The following is a 20,987-nucleotide window of genomic DNA, read 5'->3' on the forward strand; positions in this document are numbered from 1 at the left end:
CTTCCGAATACCCAGTTGCTGGAAACGGCAGGAGGAGTAGCGCTCTTTGGACTCAGGTCCTGCTTTCGGGCTCCCCACCATGAGCATCTGGCTGTCCACTGTGAGAACAGGAAGCTGGACTAGATGGGCCACCGGCCTGATCCAGCAGGCTCCTCTTATGTTCTTACCCAGAGATGCTGAATTGAACCTGCGGCTTTCTGCATGCAAAGCACCTGCTCTACCAAGCAAGCCCCTTTCGCGGTGCTAAGGCACCTCTAAGGGTTAAACAAGGGAGATGGATTCCTAGAGAGGAAGACAATTTGGGGTGGAGGAGGAGGAAGGATGGTCCCCTCCCCTCCCGAGCCAGCCAGCTCCTCCCCATCCTGCTTTGTGAATGATCCTCGGGGAGAAGCTGGAGGTTGATGGATGCCGCGGGACAAAGGAGGCTCGCAAGCCCGGAGCTAAGCAGAGCAGCCTGGACAGGAGAGGCGGACAAGGGTTCCCTTGGGCGTTTGCAGGGCGCTTGATTTGGAGGAAAGCGGCCCTTCGGCCATGTCGGAGGTTGCCTTGGATCCCGGGGCGAAGTCGGCAGCAGAGCACCTCCTGGCTGCCCCCAATCCAGGCGGAGGAGGCCCCCATGCAATCCAGGCGGACGGCGGCGGGGAAGCCTGGGCAAGGGCCGTGCTGGCTGAGGAGGGCACCCTCGGCTCAGACGCGCAGCGCCAGCGGTTCAGGCAGGCCCGCTACCAGGAGGCCGAGGGGCCCCGGGAGGTTTGCAGCCGGCTCCACCATCTCTGCCACGGGTGGCTGAAGCCAGAGACACACACGAAGAGTCAGATCCTGGCTTTGGTGGTCCTGGAGCAGTTCTTGGCTGTCCTTCCCGCGGAGACGGAGAGCTGGCTCGGAGACTGTGGGGCAGCGATAAAAAAAGGTTTCCTCCCGAGTCGGGCAGAAGTTGACAAGCGGGAAGAGCAGCGAGTGAGTGTTTCGCGTGGCACTTCCAAAGGGGCTGAGAATATTTCCAAGGATGTTGAAAATCCCCACCAACTTGGTGTGAGGATCTTTCAAGGGGGAGGAGAAGGGCCATATCTCAGTGGCAGAGCATCTGCCCTGCAAGCAAAGTGCTCCAGGTTCAAATCCTCACTGGGTATACGGCAGCTGCCTACGGTGCTAGCCTTATAGGGGGAAAAGCCACAGCTCAGGGGCAGAGCATCTGCTTTGCAGGCAGAAGGGCCCAGGTTCAAGCCCCAGTGGCATCTCCCGGTGGGGCTGGGAATATCCCCTTGCTCTGAAACCCTGAAGAGCCACTGCTAGCCAGTGTAAACAGTACTGAACTACATGAACCAGTGGTCTGGCTCAATGTCAGGCAGCTCCTATGATCCTAAACTGACAAGAGGGGTGCGTGGTGAATTTATTTTAAACATTTAGAAACTGCTCTTTTGTGGGGAAAAATACAAGGCTGGTGGGTTGGTTGAATTTATTTATATGCTACCTTTCCACAGCAAGTTGTGCCCAAATCAGCTTACAACAAACATCCAAAATATAAATCATTGGGGAAAGGGAGAGAAATCATTTTACAAAACAGAATAAATTCTTGGCACAGTCATTAACCAAACTGGAGACTATAGTCAAGAAATCAGAAGAAGGCTAGGACTGGGGAGGGCAGCTATGAGAGAACTAGAAAAGGTCATCAAATACAAAGATGGATCACTGAATACTAAAGTCAGGTATTCCCGATCTCTATGTATGAATGTGAAAGTTGGACAGTGAAAAAGCAGATAAGAAAAAAACCAACTCATTTGAAATGTGGCGTTGGAGGTGAGCTCTGTGCATACCATGGATTGCAAAAAAGACAAATAATTGGGTGTCAGAACAAATTAAACCAGAACTGTCGCTAGAAGCTAAAATAATGAAATTGAGGTTATCATACTTTGGATACATAATGAGAAAACACGGTTCACTGGAAAAGACAAAAATGCTGGGAAAAACAGAAGGGAGTAGAAAAAGAGGAAGGCCAACCAAGAAGCTAAAATGATGGAACTAAGGTTATCATAGTTTGGACGCATAATGAGAAGACATGATTCACTAGAAAAGACAATAATGGTGGGAAAAACAGAAGGGAGTAGAAAAAGAGGAAGGCCAACCAAGAGATGGATTGATTCCCTAAAGGAAGCCACAGACCTGAACTTACAAGATCTGAACAGGGTGGTTCATGCCAGATGCTCTTGGAGGTCGCTGATTCATAGGGACGCCATAAGTTGTAATCGACTTGAATGCACATGACAAAGGACAAAACCCCACAATGTGTTGGTATGTTCCTTCATGTCGATTTAGACTTATGGTGACCCTATGAATTAGCGACCTCCAATAGCATCTGTCATGAACCACCCTGTTCAGATCTTGTAAGTTCAGGTCTGTGGCTTCCTTTATGGAATCAATCCATCTCTTGTTTGGTCCTTCTCTTTTTCTACTCCATAAGTTCAGTATTACAAAATAAATAATCTAAATTTAAGTTCATAAGTACAAAGCAAAAAAAAAAGTTAACATACAATAAAGCTCCAGGTGCTGCATTGTGTACACCATACAAAAATTACAACAATATCAGGAAAACATCAGAGGGGAAAAATCCAAAAATACTAGTGGGTGAAAAGAAACTTCATGTTGCAAAGCCCTGCCTAAATTTATTATTTATTTATTTTATTAATTACATTTCTAGACCGCCCTATAGCAGAAAGCTCTCAGGGTGGTGTACAACAAATAAAATCACAATTAAAATATGAGCAAGTGTGGGAAAAAAAAAAATATATATATATATAGTACAATTATAAAACATTAATAAAATTGCCATTGAGATTTATAAATTAAGATCATATTAAGTTTAGAATGTTAAATTAAAATATTTAAAAATTTACAAAATTTAAAAAGCCTGGGCGAAAAGGTAAGTTTTTACCTGGCGCCGAAAAGATAACAGAGAAGGCGCCAGGCGTATTTCGTCTGGGAGGGCATTCCATAGTTCGGGGGCCACCACCGAGAAGGCCCTAGATCTAGTTGTTGATCTCCGGGCCTCTTTATGGGTTGGGACCCGGAGAAGGGCCTTCGACGTCGAGCATAGTGAACGGGTAGGTACATAGCGAGAGAGGCGCTCCATCAGGTATTGCGGTCCAATGCCGTTTAGGGCTTTATAGGTAAGAACCAACACTTTGAATCTGGCCCGGAAACATATCGGTAGCCAGTGCAGCTGCGCCAGGACAGGTGTTATATGGTCAAATTTCTTTGTCCCAGTGAGAACTCTGGCCGCAGCATTTTGCACTAGCTGAAGTTTCCGAACCGTCTTCATAGGTAGCCCCATGTAGAGTGCATTACAGTAGTCCAATCTAGAGGTTACCATAGCATGGATAACTGAGGCAAGATGCTCCTTGCTCAGATAGGGTCGTAGTTGGGCTACCAGCCGGAGCTGGTAGAATGCATTCCGTGCCACCGAGGCTACCTGAGCCTCAAGTGACAGGAGCGGATCTAATAAGACCCCCAAACTACGTACCTGTTCCTTTAGGGGGAGTGTAACCCCATCTAGGACAGGTCGAACGTCAACCATCTGGGCAGAGGGTCCTCCCACCAACAGCATCTCAGTCTTGTTAGGATTGAGTTTCAGTTTATTAGCTCTCATCCAGCCCATTATCGCGGCCAGGCAGCGGTCTAGTACATCAACAGCCTCACCTGACGAAGATGAAAAGGAGTAGTAGAGCTGCGTATCATCAGCATATTGCTGGAAACGCACTCCAAAACTCCTGATGACCTCACCCAGCGGCTTCATATAGATATTAAAAAGCATGGGGGACAGAACTGAACCCTGCGGGACCCCATATTGGAGTACCCAGGGACTCGAGTAATGTTCCCCCAGCATCACCTTCTGGAGACGATTCCCAAGATAGGAGCAGAGCCACCGCCAAGCAGTGCCTCCCACTCCTAAATCCATAAGTCGCTCCAGAAGGATACCGTGGTCGATGGTATCAAACGCCGCTGAGAGATCAAGGAGAACCAACAGAGTTACACTCCCTCTGTCTTTCTCCCGACAGAGGTCATCATACAGGGCGACCAAGGCCGTTTCTGTACCAAACCCCGGCCGAAAGCCCGATTGAAATGGGTCTAGATAATCAGTTTCATCCAAGAGAGCCTGGAGTTGGCGAGCGACCACACGCTCTAGAACCTTGCCCAGGAATGGGACATTTGCTACTGGCCTATAGTTGTCCAAATTATCAGGGTCCAAGGAGGATTTTTTTAGGAGCGGTCTCACCACCGCCTGTTTCAGGCAGGGTGGGACCACTCCCTCTCGTAAAGAGGCATTAATCACCTCCTTGGCCCAGCCGGCTGTTCCATTCCTGCTAGCTTTTATTAGCCATGAGGGGCAAGGATCCAGAGCAGAAGTGGTCGCCCGCACCTGTCCAAGCACCATGTCCACATCCTCGAGCTGTACCAACTGAAACTCATCCAATAAAACAGGACAAGGGTGTGCTCTGGACACCTCATTAGGATCAACTGCTACAATAATGGAGTCAAGGTCCCGGCGGATGTTCATGATCTTATCACGAAAGTGTCGCGCAAACTCATTACAGCGGGCAATTGATGGTGTTATTGCGTCCTGGGGACCAGAGTGTAAAAGTCCCCGGACAACTTTATAAAGTTCCGCTGGGCGGTTAAGGGATGACTGAATAGAGACAGCAAAGTATTGCTTCTTTGCTGCTCTCACTGCCTTCACATAGAGTTTGGTAGAGAGCTTCACAAGTGCATGATTACAGCCGTCGGGAGTTCGCCTCCATTTGCACTCAAGCCGTCTCCTTTCTTGCTTCATCACTCTTAGCTCCGGAGTAAACCAGGGAGCCAATTGAGCTCTGCAATGGAGAGGGCGCACCGGGGCGATCGTGTCAACTGCCCGGGCCATTTCCGTATTCCACAGCATGGCCAGGGTTTCGACAGGACCGTCAATTCTGTCAGCCGGAAAATTCCCTAGAGCCATCAGAAAACCCTCAGGATTCATTAGTCTCCGGGGACGGACCATCTTAATTGGTCCTCCACCCTTGCAGAGGGGAGAAAACAGTGTGAGTCTAAACCTTAATAGGCGGTGATCTGACCATGACAAAGGAATAGATGAAAAATCCCTCACTCTCAGATCACCATCCCCTAATCCAGTGGCAAAAATCAAGTCCAGAGTGTGCCCCAACACATGCGTAGGGCCAGTAACAAATTGAGACAGCCCCATGGCTGTCATGGAGGTCATGAAGTCCTGAGCTGCTCCAGATAAAGCGGCCTCAGCATGAATGTTGAGATCCCCCAATACCAAAAGTTTGGGGGAACACAACAATAGATCCGAGACCACCTCTGTCAGCTCAGTTAGGGAGGCTGTTGGGCAGCAGGGTGGACGGTACACCAACAGAATTCCCAGTCTGTCTCGCTGACCCAACGTTATGTGCAGACACTCTAGACCATTAGCCATCTGGATAGGGTGCCTAACAAGAGGGATGGAACTTCTATAGACCACAGCGATTCCCCCTCCCCGACCCTCGGATCTACCCAGATGCTGAACCGAATACCCAGGTGGGCACAACTGGGAGAGATTAATACCTCCCAGATCACTCACCCAGGTCTCGGTAATACATGCCAGATCGGCCACCTCATCCACAATTAGGTCATGGATGAGGGAGGTTTTATTATTTACCGATCTGGCATTAAAAAGCAGCAACTGGAGATCCGAGGGTTGGCTGATAGAACTACCAGCAATCCTGTGGGTGTGAGGAGGACCGGAACACGTCACAGCCACCAGTTGTCTGGGGCGAGTTCCCCTTAACTGGCATGTCCTACTCACAGCGCCATACCTCCCATTACCCGTCACTACACTAATAGGGGCCCCCTTTGGTCCTCCCTCCCACAACACTGTCCTCTCGCCCAGGCACATAATAAAAATAAAATAAATAATAAAACTCATGGCATATACACACAATCACACACTCACTCATACAACCCACTCATACATTCAGACAACACAGCAGCATCCGAGGAGCTTCAGCAGCCGATAATCCGTAGTAGCTGATGTAATGGGACCCAAGAACGATAGACAGCAATGACCCCCAACCTGGTGATAATGACAGCAGCAACGGTGGCATACACCTCAGAAGAGGCAACAGCAGCACTTCAGTCTCGCATTCCAGGACAGCCCAACGGCAGCAACAGAAACGTCCATGCCCCGATCAGGATCAGGCCAGGGGCCTGGTCCTGCCAGGCAGAAGTCCCTCTGGGAAGGGTGGTGGAGGTGGTGGTCCCACAGCAGCAGCAGCAGCAGCAGCAGCAGCACAGCAGCAGCAAGAGCAGCAGCCTCTCCTTCCCTTGGGCGATGGTCTCTTCCTCCTGCAGGCCCTGGGTCTGGATAACACTGGATTTTGTCAACGTCTAAAAAGAAATGTCTAAAAGAAAGCAGGGATTGCTCCTGCCCATCCCCTGTTGGCAGGGAGTTCCACAGGGCAGGGCCTGCCACACTAAAGGCTCCGTCCCTCCCTGGTAAAGGCCAACCAAACCTTAGGGGCACAGGGAACTGCAAGAGATGCCCCCATCAGAGAATCTCCGTGATCGAGGTGGAGCATAACAGATGAGACAGTCCGTGATGGATGATGGAGTTGGTGGGCGTCATGGGTGCCTTGTGTTATTCACAGGTTGCTTCAGAGCCTTCCTCATTTTTAGTGTCTGTGCTTTCGAACTCAGTGTTCACTTCCTTTGCCCAATGAATGATCGCAGCCATCCAAATCCTTCTTCAGGGATATAGCCTTTTCAAACCTGGGGCAGCCGGGGGGCGGGAGGGTTATCTGGTGAGTGCCCCCCCCATTATTTTATTTTTTTATTTATTGAATGTATGCCCCACCCTTCCTCTCAAAGGAGCCCAGGGCAGCAAACATGAAAACAAACTTGAGAGTTTGGGTGAAAGGGACCCCCAGACCTACAGGCGCGATAGGAGGATGGGTAGAAAATGGAAGACCAGAAAGTGAGGAGGAGGGAATTCCCCAAGTGGGTTGAAAGCCCCAGGCAGCAATGTGAAGGAAACGGCAGGGAGGTCTCCGTGGAAGAAGTCCAAGTCCAAAGATTTCTGTACTTCCTTTTTACCCTTATCATTGTTATTATTGTTGTTGTTTATATTCCACCTTTCCACCAGGAGTTTAAGGTGGCATACAAACATGATTCTCCCTTTCTTCCAATTTTATCCTCCCAACAACCCCACGAGGTAGGTGAGAGACAGTGACAAGCCCAAGGTCACCCGGTAAGCTTCATGGCTGAGCGGGGATTTGAACTCTGGTCTCCCAGGTCCTAATCCAATGTTGTAACCACGACACAAGTTGATCTGTACAGCTGAGCAGTCACAGATTTATTGTTGCTGGTTTATTCTTTACAATGTGCCTCGATACTGTCTTGCATCTGGCAGAGTGGACCAAAGCTTCTGTTGCAGTTGGTCGCTCGTGGTGCCTCCAACCTGTCAGTATTTTGCAGGAGGGAATCAAGCATATACAGGAACTTTAGATTTGCACAGTTCTGCAGCGGACTGAAGCGCTCTGTTGCCTTAGCACAACGAAACCACTTTTTATTATTTCTAACAGACTTTTTTGAAGTTTGAAAAATAACGAGGAAAGGCGTTGCAAAGCATGAAATGAGCAGATAGCTAATGGAAAGACATATAAACATTCTGCTGGCAAATAAAAACAAATGCTCAATAAAGACCAGGCATAGTCTAACTATTGCATAAGCTTTGTCCAAGCAAGTCAGGTTGAAAGTTGGCTAAACTTGGAGCTCTCAGGGTCTCTAAGGCCCCATCTGTATGATATGTTTAAAAACCCTTTATACTACTTTAAACAGCCATGCCTTCTCCCAAAGAATATTGGGAACTGTAGTTTATTAAGGGTGCTGGAAACCCCTATTCTCTTCACAAAGCTACAATTCCCAGAGTTCCCCGGGAAGAGGGATTGAGTGTTAAACTACTCTGGGGGAGAAAGAGAGAGTGTAAAGGGTGGAGGGATTGTTAGGTACAGGTTAAAGGGAAGAATGTTGCATTGTATTTATTTACTTACAAGATTTCTTGCCGGTCTTTCATCATAAAATCCTAGGGTGGGTTACACCAATATAATATACAATCATAAAAACAGATTAAACCATTAAAATGATAACATAAGCAAAACAGTTTTAAACGGAGCACAACAGTATAAATTCAGCAAAAGAGGTGGATCCTATCAAACAAAATACCTTAAACTGCCAAACGTCAAGGTGAAGAGGGGTGGCTTCAGTGTTCAGTGAAAGCTGTACAATGAAGGTGTCAGACACAACTCTGTGGGGAGAGTGTTCCACAACTTAGGGACTGCCCCAGAGAAAGTCCTCGCCCAGGTTGCTATTCTCTGCCCTTCTGATGGGGCACGGAAGTACCAAGAGGGCGCCCTCTGCAGAGCTTAACACCTGAGAGGGTCTGTAGGGAAGGAGGAGGCCTTTCAGATATTTGGGGCCTAAGCACTTTAGGGCTTTGAATTGCACCCAGAAATGACCTGGCAACCAATACAGCTGTTTTAAAATATGGTTTGTGCGAGTCCTAAATGGGACCCCAGCCAGTATCTGTGGCCCACAAGAAAAGGAATCTTTCCCCACCCAATGTCTGGCCATGATTTCTCTTTCAGTTATGCCCTTTGCCTTTTCTGCAGGGAAAGGAACCAGTCACCTCATGGAAATTGATTGCAAAATCCCACCCTGCCTCAAGAGGGTTTATAATCCCGGCCTCCAGAGAGAAGCTTGTAGAAGAGGCAGGCGATCCTGCAGCCGTCTTGGATGCCGCCTTGAATCGCCCTTCAGAGATGGACGAGCAAGACTTGGTTGGTTCTCAGGCAGGAAGAGAACCTCACGCGATCCAGGCGGGGAGCTGTGGGGAATTCTGGGAAAGAACTGTAGAGAAGATCCCGGGTGAGGAAAATGCCTTCAGCTCAGATGCTCAGTGCCAACGTTTCAGGCACTTCTGCTGCCAGGGTGCTGAGGGTCCCCAAGAGGTTTGCAGCCTGCTCCACCAGCTCTGCTATCAGTGGCTGAAACCAGAGCGACACACAAAAAACCAGATCCTGGACTTGATCATCCTGGAGCAGTTCCTGGCTGTCCTTCCCCCAGAGATAGAGAACTGGGTAAGGGAATGTAGAGCAGAGACTAGTTCCCAGGCGGTGGCCCTGGCTGAAGGTTTCCTCCTGAGCCAGGCAGAGGAGAAGAAGCAGGAAGAGCAGCAGGTGAGAGAGGGTTTCATCCTGATAGTTCTAAGGGGTTCAGAATATTTCCAGGGATATGGTAAAAATCCCCACCCCTTCCTCAAAGGAGGGCATAGCCCACCCCGGCCTTAACCTGCACCATCCCTTTCCTCATCTTTCTTTCTGTGTCTGTATGATCCTTGCTGTTCTTTCAGCTGCAGGGCCTGGTTGCCGAAGAGGCCACAGAGCAGGCCCCATCAGACCCCAGGCGTAGGCCTCTCTCCAGGTGGATCAAGCAGGGGGAGGATGGAAGGGCCACCTTGTTGGGTAAGGATGAATGAGGAGACTTTTTCAGCTTGGTCACAGCATCTTGAGTACGCCTCAAACACGCGGCCCATGCCCTGGTAACCCTGAAGATTTGATGACTGTGAGTGATATTCTGTGCTAGTCCTACACAGAGTAGACCCATTGAATGGACATGGCTAAGACTGCAGTCTAATACATGTCTACTCAGAAATAAGCTCCATTGGGTTCAATGAGACTTAACTCCCATGTAAGTGTGTGCTGTATTGCAGGCTAACTTGAAATGGAAATAGCCTGCCTTCAAGTCGATCCCGACTTATGGCTACCCGATAAATAGGGTTTTCATGGTAAGCGGCATTCAGAGGGGGTTTGCCATTGCCTCCCTCTGAGGCTAGTCCTCCCCAGCTGGCTAGGGCCTGCTCAGCTTGCCCCAGCTGCACAAGCCGGCCCCTTCCTTGTCCGCAAGTGCCAGCTGGGGGGCAACTGGGCTCCTTGGGACTCTGCAACTTGCCCACGGCTGCACAGGTGGCAGGGCACGTAACCCCTGAGCCACTCGCTGTGGGGGTGACCTTGACATCCAGGAGACAGGAGCGGGGATTTGAACTCACAGACTCTGGACTCCCAGCCAGGCTCTCCACCCCACTGTGCTATACCAGCTGTATACCAGCCTAACTTAGGTTCATGGATTTCAGTGGTCTGCTCTGAGTAGGACTGGGTTGAATACAGCCCTGTAACATCCTTTATGCCCTTGTATCTGGTCCAGAAGCTACAGCTAGTGCAGAATGCAGGGGCCAAACTGTTCACAGGGGCAGGTTCCTGGCAACATGTTACTCCACTGCTGAGAGAGCTGTACTGGTTGCCAATTTGCTACTGAATTTGGTTCAAGATTCTTGTGTTAATTCACAAAGCCCTAAACAACTTTGGTCCCAAAGTTCCATAAGGACTGCCTACTTATGCTCCACCTTGATCACGGAGATCAGGCCCAGCGCCAGCAGCCAGCCAGGTTGGGCACTGGCCAAGGGCCCCTGCAGCTGACAGAGGCCCCTGCTGCTGGGGCTGGGCAGGTGTAGCTCCCGCTCTGCGATCTTCACTACCACTGGGTCACAGAGTGTGTGCTCCATAACCCAATGCTGGTGTCGATTGCAGAGCGGGAACCACCCTCCTAGCCGACATCCCTCGCTGCTGCTGCCGGTGCGGGCTGGCCGTGCCACTTCCACGTTGCTGTGTCAGCATGCTGCACGTGCATGCTTACTACCTTTGGTGATGGTCCAGCAAGAATCGTCCCTGCTTTCTTTCATTCTTTTTAAAAAATGTACTGCTCAGTTAGGCCTTGGAATTTGACTTATTATTTTTTTACCAGCCAGTTTTTATTGACACGCTACTGGTGTTTTTATTGTTGCATTGTGATTTTATGCCAGTGTGAGGAGCCTGCAGGCCAGTCATGGCCCCCCAGGAGGTCCAATTTGGCCCGTGACGCCATTTCCCCCAAAACACACCCATCTTGCCCATCAGCTGATGTCACTAGTTTCATGATGTCACTAGTTTCATGTTAATAAGCTAACAGTGTTCAATCATTATGTTTAATCGATTCTAGCCTCACAAAACATAGGATTAGCCAAAGTCATTTTTAAAAGAGACCTGTCTTCACCAACTTGGCCTACCTCACTCAACCAGGTATTCCACAGGGAGAGGTGCCACAACTGAAAAGGTCCTGCCCCCTACTTGACATCAGTCTTGCCTCCTGAGGTCAAAGACCTTGGAGCAGGGCCCTAGACAACAATTGGAGGAACGTTCAGAAAAAAGGTGGTTCCTTAACTGCCCAGGTCCCAAGCCCTTCAGGGCTTTACCAGCCCAGAAGCAATTGGCAGCTTGTGCAAATCGCATAGAACCAGCATGATAAAAAGTCAGATAAGAAACAGGAGGGGCCCTGCATCAAAATGTTGCAGTGTGGAGTCTGGGTTTTTTCCCCCCTCCCCCTGCCACACAGTGTCAGTCAGCCTTCTGTGCTCAGTCTATACTGGGCTATATTGGTGTCCCACTCCTTTCATTTTGGGGTGTGGATGTGGACACACTTTTGCCCAATCCCAGCTATGTTAAATCTAGGACAGGGGTTCCTAAACTATGGTCCGTGGACCGTCTCTGGTCCACAAGCTTCGTCCAGGTGCTCTGCAATGTGTTCACATTAAATCTATTGATTTGTAATTGTATTTTTGTTGTTGCTTATATTTGTCATACTGTGTTTTACTGTATTCCAGTCTGAATTCTACAGAACACAAATGCAAATATTATAGCATGGTGATGCTATAAAACGCAACTCGAGCAATAAAAGAGGCAATAAAAAGATAATTAAAAGATCACACAGCATGTAGCACAGCGCATGGCAATGGCTGCCACAGGCAGAAAAAAATGTCAGGTGGCCTCCGCCAAGACCATCAGCAATTTTCAAGTGGTCTGTGGGGGTGAAAAAGATTGGGAACCACTGATTTAGGATTTCTCTGTTGATGCACAGAGTTGGAGCACTCTTCTGTCCGTGGAGACTTTTCAAAGTAGCTTCTCGTGAGCCAGGAAATGACCCATCCACACAATGGGCCCTTTTTACATCTGTGTCTCTCTCTTTCTCCATTCTTCCAGCACTCCACTCCATTCTTGCTTCGCACTCCATTGTCACCTTACTACCACCACCCCAGTTAAGGCAGATCCACAGCGCACATTTGAACAGGTGACTTTCCCCAGAGAAACCTGAAAACTATGGTTTTCCCCCTCATACAGCTACAATTTCCCAGCAACCTACACTTGGGGGAAGTCACATGCTTTACATATGTGTTGGAGGTGCTTTAAATGTATGGTGTGGACTTGCTCTCAGTTAACATTCTGTGGTTGGATCCTGAGGCCTCGTGGGGCTGTTTGGGGGGGTATACTGACCCTGGGGTTTTTTTTCCAACCCTTGAGGTTTTATTTTTGTGCCCTTGTGCAAACCTTTAGTGACTTTGCTGACACCTCCCTATTAGATATTGCAGCTTTGGAGACGTTTGTGCAAGGACAAGGAAAATTTGAATAGGTAATGGAAGTAATTATAAATAATCTCCCCCTCACCTTTTGCATCCCTCACAGGAGATGACCTGAAGGTGGGGGCAATATGTACAAACTTATCTCTTCCTTGTGGTGGAGCAGAAGCAACTTCTGGGAGGCTAGAAGAGGTAAGGATCACTGGAGAGAAGGGCCAGGGATTCTCTGGCTTCTTCTATTGCCTGCACATCTCCCTGAGCCTGGAAGCATCTGTCTCTTTCGCTCCACTTCCATCAAGGTTGTCCACTAAGGACTCTGAATGCCCCTTGGGAAGGTTTAAATCAGGGGTAGGGAACTGGATCCAATCACGGGGCCAGATCCTTATCTCTCCTATCCCGCGAGCCAAGTTTGACAGCCCACCTATCCAATCACCTGCACTATCGACTACTGCTGCTGCTTTTCATTCAAATGCATTATTGAAATTCATTGTTAATGTATTTAGTGCTACCTCTGTATATGGCCCTCTGATCAATTCAGTATGCTAGATGTCACTGTCACGTTCCTCTTGGTAGTTTCATCACACACAGAAGCTCAGGGTGGTGGTGGCCCAATAGAGGTCATTCTCTGTGGCACCCCCTAAGTTGTGGAACTCCTTTCCCCCAGAGGAGCGCCTGGCACCTTCACTATGCAGTTTTTGTGGTATGCTGGAGACACACCTCTTTACCCTGGCCTTTAACAGTTGAGATGTCTGATTTTAGGACCCACCCTATTTTTGTGATCTTGTTTTAAATTGTTTTTGAGGATGTATTTGAAATTGCCATAGCCTACCCTGGGACCTTAGGGTGAAGGGCAGGTAATAAATCAAGATAATAATAGTAATAATAGCAGAACCACAGGAGCTAGGGCCTCAGTCCCAGGAGATAATAAGCCTCTCACCAACACAGGCAGGGTTTCTGACACAGCGCAGTCCAAACAAACCAAGGTCAGACACAGGGAATCAGCCTAGGTCTAAACACGAGCTGGAAGCAAGATCAGTTTCATAAGGAGTTCAGCAAGGTGGGTGACCTAGGATCAAGAACAAGGAGCCAGAAACCGGTGTTGATGGTAGTAACTGGAAGGCTCAAGAGGGAGACCTCCTGGACCACACCCTGACTAGAGCTGCCACTGCTAATGGATTGCTTCCTCGCCACTAGGCCCATTACTCTCAAGCAGATGCATGCTATGAGGTTGTTCAGTCAGCATGGACTTTTTGGCTCCAGCATTCTTGAGGACTGAGAGGAAAAATTGTTACTCCACCTCCTTCTCTGACAGATCTAGGGGTTCTCCAGCAGGTCCCAACCCAGAGGGCCCCTCAAGGGGATCCTCAGCACTGGTTCCAGGAGACTCTGCCTGCTCCTCAAGGTCCTCGACCCGCAAGGTGTCTGGCTTGTCCTCAGAGGATTCCATGTCTGGTGCCAGCTCAGGGCCACGCGTGACACCGTTATGTGTTCTGTGAAACCAATAGGGACTGAATTTGCAGTACAGCACAACACTTGGGTGCCTTTTTGGTTATTTGTAAGATTTTGAAAATAATAAAAAAAATTCACAGTGACATCAAATGACCCATTTATTGCCTGCAGGGTTTGAAAAATCAGTCCGTGTGCGCAAAGGCACAGTGGATATGTGACATCAGGTGTAGGGCAGGTGGGTGGGGCTTGCCCAAGTGGCCTCGCGGGCCAAATGGAGAAGCCTGGTGAGCCTAATTAAGCCTTCGGGTTGGAGGTTCCCCATCCCTGGTTTAAATCCTACAGAGCCAACCCCAACTATATAGATAGGCTTTTCTGATTGTGCTTCACCATTAACATTTTCTTTTTTTTCCCCCAGGTAACTTTTGAGGACGTGGCTGTGTATTTCACCGAGGAGGAATGGAGCTTGCTGGATCCGAACCAAAGGGCCCTGCACAAGGAAGTCATGGAGGAGAATTGGGGGATGGTGGCCTCCCTGGAAGAGCAAGACTCGGCTGGCCCTCAAGCCACAAGGGAGCTTCATGCAACCCAGGCTGGGAGCAGTGAGGAATTGGGGGGAAATAGTGTACAGAGGATCCTAGGTGAGGATCTCCCTTTTCCTCAGGGTTGATAAAATCAGTTTACAGGTGCTAAAAAAATAGCTGCTACATCTCAGCACGAGTCTTCCTCTTCCAGCCCAGCCGGCTTCTGGGGTCTCTGCCAAGGAAGCCCTTAGATGGCAAACCTTTGTCCCAAGCCAGAATAGATGGATGTTGGAGGCTGCCTCCTTCCTTGCATCTGGAGGGAATGGGGAGATACCCCAAGGCTGCGATCTCATATGCATTCCTGAGAATATTTTATTACTTACTTATTTATTTCATTTATACCCTGCCTTTCTTTTCATCGTAGAAACCCAAGGTGGCTTACACATGGTTCCCAGGCAGTCTCCCATCCAGGCACTGACCAGACGTAACCCTGCTTAGCTTCAGCAGGGTGCTGGCCTCATGCGCCTTCAGACCGTAGCCTGGGATCTATTACTACATTTATATTAAAATTATATCCCGCTCTTCCTCCCAGAAGGAGCCCAGGGCGGCAAACAAAAACACTAAAAACACTTTAAAACATCTTAAAAACGAAATACTTCAAAACATATCAAAACAAAACGTCTTTTAAAAAACAACTTTAAAAACATATTAAAAGGCAATTCCAACACAGATGCAGACTGGGACAAGGTCTCTACTTAAAAGGCTTGTTGAAAGAGGGAAGTCTTCAATAGGCACCGAAAAGATAACAGAGATGGTGCCTGTCTAATATTAAAGGGGAGGGAATTCCAAATTATTTATTTATTTAGTCAGTCAATGGGTCAGTCAGTGTAGGCTTCAGCAGCAAGAGCCCTAGGTTGGTCCAAAGTGTGTAGCCACTGTAAAAAGGGCTAATTTCATGTTAGGAATAATAAGGAAAGGGACTGCAAATAAAACTGCTGATACCATAAAGGTGTTACACAAATCTACGGGGCGACCGCATTTGGAATACTGTGTAAAGTTCCGGTCGACTCACCTCAAAAAGGATAATAATAATAATAAATTTAATTTTTGTGTCGCCTATCTGGCCGAAGCCACTCTAGGCGACGTACACATTAAAATTCAACAGTACAATATAAATACATAATAAAATACAGTGCAGTCAACAATAACCATTTTAAAAAGCAGCAGTACAGAACAGTTTAGGGCCATCAATAGACAATTTTAAAACAATATAGAGAAATTAGCCCACCCCGGGGATCCCAAAGGCCTGTCCAAAGAGCCATGTTTTTAAGGCTCGGCGAAATGTATCCAGGGAAGGGGCATGGCGAAGATCGAACGGGAGGGAGTTCCAGAGAGTGGGGGCCGCCACTGAGAATGCCCTCTCTCTAGTCCCCACCAACCTAGCTGTTTTCGTTGGTGGGACGGAGAGAAGGCCCTGTGTGGCTGATCTAGTCGGGCGGCTTAATTGGATATTGTAGAGCTGCAAAAGGTTCAGAGAAGGGCAGCCAAAATGATCAAGGGGCTGGAGCGACTCCATTGTGAGGAAAGGTTACAACTTTGGGGGCTTTTTAAATCTAGAGAAAAGGCGAGTTGAAGGCGACATGATAGAAGTGTATAAAATGGTGCATAGCGTGGAGAGGGTGGATAGAGAAAAGATTTTCTTCCTCCCTCATAACATTAGAACTCGTGGACATCCAGTGAAGCGGAATGTTGGAAGATTCAGTACAGACAAAATACTTTTTCCACACGGCGCATAGTTAAACGTTGGAATTTGCTCCCACAACATGTAGCAATGGCCGCCAACTTGGATGGCTTTAAAAGGAGATTAGATAAATTCATGGAGGATACAGCTACCAGTGGCTAGTAGCCACGATAGCTGTGTTCTACCTCTGCTGTCTGAGGAAGTATGCCTCTGAATACCAGTTGCTGGGAATCGCAGCTTGGGGAGAGCACTGTTGCACTCGGGCCCTGTTTGCAGGCTGCCCATTGGGGCATCTGCCTTGGCCAGAGCTTGGAAACGTTACTTTTTTTGGAACTACAACTCCCATCAGCCCCAGCCAGCATGGCCACTGGATTGGGCTGATGGGAGTTGCAGTTCAAAAAAGTAACTCTTCCAGTCTCTGGCCTTGGCCAGTGTAAGGACAGGATGCTGGACCAGATGGACCACTGGGCTTATGTAGCATGGCTCTTTTTATGTTTTCATAGAGTTTCTCTCTTCTTTCCAGGTGAAAGACAAGATGGAGGACAGCCAGGCAGGGTGTTGTTGGAAAGGGTCAGATGTAAAGAGAAGGAAGAGCAGAGCACGAAAGCTGATGCTAAACATAAGAGCAGGAACCAACCCTCTGTTTCTCAAGATGGTGATGTTGAAGAAAAAATGGACGGAGGAAAAGAAAGGTGTCAATGCCCTGTATGTGGCAAAGGGTTCAAATGGAAATCAAGCCTTTATACTCATAGTAAACTCCACACAGGGGAGAAACCATTTAAATGTTTGGAGTGTGGAAAGAGCTTCAGTCAGAAGTCAACCCTCACTACTCATCAAAGAATTCACACGGGGGTTAAACCATACAAGTGTTTGGAATGTGGAAAGAGCTACAGTAGAAACTCAAGCCTTAAATTTCATCAAAGGACTCACACAGGGGAAAAACCATATGAATGCTTGGAGTGTGGACAGAGCTTCAGCAAGAAGAGAAATCTTACTGCTCATCAAGGAACTCACACAGGGGGGAAACCCTTTAAATGTCTGCAGTGTGGAAAGAGCTTCAGTCAGATATCAAGCGTCAGTAGACATCAAAGAATTCACACTGGTGAGAAACCATATACATGCTTAGAGTGTGGGAAAAGCTTCAATCAGAAGAGAAATCTCACTGTTCATCAAGGAACTCACACGGGGGAGAAACTATTTAAATGCTTAGAGTGTGGGAAAAGCTTTAATAGGAGAGACCGGTTTATTTTACACCATAAAATTCACAGAGGGGAGAAACCATTTGTATGTCTGGAGTGTGGAAAGAGCTTCAATCAGAGCTCAAGCTTTACATTACACAAAAGAATCCACACAGGGGAAAAACCATTTAAATGTTTGGAGTGTGGAAAAAGCTTCCGTTGGTCTAGCGTCTTTACTTTACACCAACGAATTCATACAGGGAAGAAACCATACACATGCTTAGAGTGTGGAAAAAGCTTCAGACAGAAAAGCAATCTCGCAGCTCACGAAGGAATTCATACAGGGGAGAAACCATTTAAATGCTTAGAGTGTGGAAAGAGCTTCAGTCAAAAGATGCATCTCACTTGTCATCAAGGAATGCACACAGGAGAGAAACCATTTAAATGCTTGAAATGTGGAAAGAGCTTCCGTTGGGCTACCTCCCTTACTTTACATCAAAGAACGCACACGAGGGAGAGACCATACACATGCTTGGAATGTGGAAAGAGTTTCAGTCAAAAAATGCATCTCGCATCTCATCAAGGAACTCACACAGGGGAGAAACTATTTAAATGCTTAGAATGTGGAAAGAGCTTCTGTTGGGCTCTCTCTCTTACTTTACATCAACAAATGCACACAGGGAAGAGAGTGTATACTTGCTTGGAGTGTGGAAAGAGCTTCAGGAAGAACTCAAATCTTAGATCACACCAAATAATCCACACAGGAGAGAAACCATTTCAGTGCTTGGACTGTGGAAAGAGTTTCCGTTGGAATAATTCTCTTACTTTACATCAAAGAATTCACACAGGGGAGAAGCCATATGCGTGTTTGGAGTGTGGAAAGAGTTTCAATAGAAGAGCAACTTTTATTTTACATCAAAGAATTCACACAGGGGAGAAGCCCTTTAAATGCCAGGAGTGTGGGAAGAGCTTTATTAGGAGAGACTCCCTCATTTCACATCAACACATTCACACAGGGGAGAAGCCATTTAAATGTTTGGAGTGTGGAAAGAGCTTCAATCACAGCTCAAGCTTTACATCACACCAAAGAATTCACACAGGGGAGAAACCATATAAATGTTTGGAGTGTGGAAGGGGCTTTAACAGGAAAGGGACCCTTACTTTACATCAAAGAATTCACACGGGGGAGAAACCTTTTCAATGTTTGGATTGTGGGAAGAGCTATATTAGGAAAGGCTCCCTTATTTTACATCAAAGCATTCACACAGAGGAGAAACCATTTAAATGCCTAGAGTGTGGAAAGAGCTTTATTAGGAGAGACTCCCTCATTTCACATCAACACATTCACACAGGGGAGAAGCCATTTAAATGTTTGGAGTGTGGAAAGAGTTTCAATCACAGCTCAAGCTTTACATCACACCGAATAATTCACACAGGGGAGAAACCTTTTAAATGCTTGGTGTGTGGAAGGGGCTTTAATAGGAAAGGGACCCTTACTTTACATCAAAGAATTCACACAGGGGAGAAACCTTTTCGATGCCTGGAGTGTGGAAAGAGCTATATTAGGAAAGGCTCCCTTGTTTTACACCAAAGCATTCACACAGAGGACAAACCATTTAAATGCCTTGAGTGTGGAAAGAGCTTTTCCAGGAGAGATTCCTTTATTTCACATCAATACATTCATACAGGAGAGAAACCTTTTAAATGTCTGGAGTGTGGAAAAAGGTTCAATCACAGCTCAAGCTTTACATCACACCAAAGAATTCACACAGGGGAGAAACCATATAAATGCTTGGATTGCGGAAAGAGCTTTAACAGGAAAGGGGCCTTTAATATTCATCAAAGAATTCACACAGGAGAGAAACCTTTTAAATGCCTGGAGTGTGGAAAGAGCTATATTAGAAAACACTCACTTATTTCACATCAGAGCATTCACACAGAGGAGAAATCATTTAAATGCTTGGAGTGCGGAAGGAGTTTTAACAGGAAAGGGACCCTTAGTTTACATCAAAGAATTCACACAGGAGGAACTGTGTAAATGCTTGGGAGTGTGGAAAGAGCTTCAGTCACAGCTCAAGCTTTACATCACACCAAAAAATTCACATGGGACAGACCATATAAATACTTGGGAGTGTGGAAGCTTCAGGAAGAGCAGGGATCTTAGTAGACATCAAAGAATACACACAAGGGGTAAACTATATATGTGCCAGACCATATCATTTTTCATCACAGAGAAAGCCTTAAAAATCATCAGAGACATCCCATTGATGAGCAATTATATGCAAGCTTGGAATGTGGAAATACTATCCATGAGCAGCCAGAGTAAAGGGTTCACATCACATCAAAGAGCCCACACAAACTGAAGTATGGAAATAACAGGTGGTGTACATATTATATTGGGAGGAAGCTGATAAAGAAATAGACTACATCTTTTCTGACCAAACAAACCTTTATAGCGAACAGAGAATTCACGCTGGGTTTCTAGTATAACTCAAATAAAAAAGATCATGGGATGTGAATTACCCCTAGACCTGCAGTGGAATCCTAACCATGTTTACTCAGAAGTAAGTCCTACTGAATTTAGGGTTTACTCCCAAGTAAGATGGGTTAGGATTGCAGCCCAAATCATTTTATTGTTGTGTTATATAAAAATACAGTTTTAGTTGATGATGTTAAAATGATCATTCATTTGCAGGCTGCTGCCTGGGCATAAATCCAATACCGGAAAAAAGTAATCCTTATCCTATTAACAAATGGCTTTTAAGAATATTAGATTCAGTATATATGATTAAATTCTCAAATATAATCAGAATAAGAGAAGGGGGAAGCAATGCAATCAGTTGAAAAGAGGAGCTCATTATATATTGGAATTTTGAAGACAGTTCAAGATGCAGTAGAGTTCAATATTCAGTTTTAAGAATATTAAAAAGGTAAAGGTGTCCCCGCACTTGTAGTGTGAGTCGTTTCCGACTCTTAGGATGACGTCTTGCAACGTTTACTAGGCAGACCATATATATGGGGTGGGATTGCCAGTTCCGTCCCTGGTACTCATTTTACCGACCACGGATGGATGGAAGGCTGAGTGGACCTCGACCCCTTTTACCAGAGATTCAACTTCCTCCTTTCGTTAGATTTGAACTCTGGCCATGAGCAGAGCTTCGGCTGCATTACCGCCGCTTACCAAATATTAAATATTAATATTATTAAATATTATTTAATATTAAATATTATTTATTTAATATTTATTCCATTTTGCATACTTGTTAGTCATGGATGTCTTCTTGTTACTCTATTTTTCCTGTCCCAGGAAATGTGTAAAAATCTTGTTTAATAATAAAGGATTAGACAAATTCATAATGGCATCCGTATTTTATTTATTATTTGATTTATATCCCGCCCTTCCTTCCAGCAGGAGCCCAGGGCGGTAATGATTAAATGGAATCTAATAGATAATTAAAAGTGTGACAACTGCAGAGTACATTTATTGAAAAGGGGGGTTTATCATGTTTTGCATGGGTGGGGAACCTGAGGCCCAGGGGCTGCATGTGGCCCTCTAGGCCTTGCTGTCT

General features: G+C 46.8%; 1 protein-coding gene across 1 annotated transcript; it reads left to right on the forward strand.

Moving 5' to 3' along the window:
* The first annotated feature begins 350 nt into the window (after positions 1-350).
* On the forward strand, positions 351-20,687 carry LOC133381349 (zinc finger protein 585A-like). The gene is made up of 6 exons (XM_061620363.1): positions 351-957; positions 8,697-9,263; positions 9,437-9,548; positions 12,636-12,721; positions 14,394-14,616; positions 16,764-20,687. Exons 1-6 carry the CDS (start codon positions 532-534, stop codon positions 19,454-19,456), a joined length of 4,107 nt encoding a protein of 1,368 aa, XP_061476347.1. The 5' UTR covers positions 351-531; the 3' UTR covers positions 19,457-20,687.
* Positions 20,688-20,987: the final 300 nt, after the last annotated feature.

This window comes from Rhineura floridana, chromosome 3 (genome assembly GCF_030035675.1).
Source record: "Rhineura floridana isolate rRhiFlo1 chromosome 3, rRhiFlo1.hap2, whole genome shotgun sequence".
NCBI lineage: Eukaryota > Metazoa > Chordata > Lepidosauria > Squamata > Rhineuridae > Rhineura > Rhineura floridana.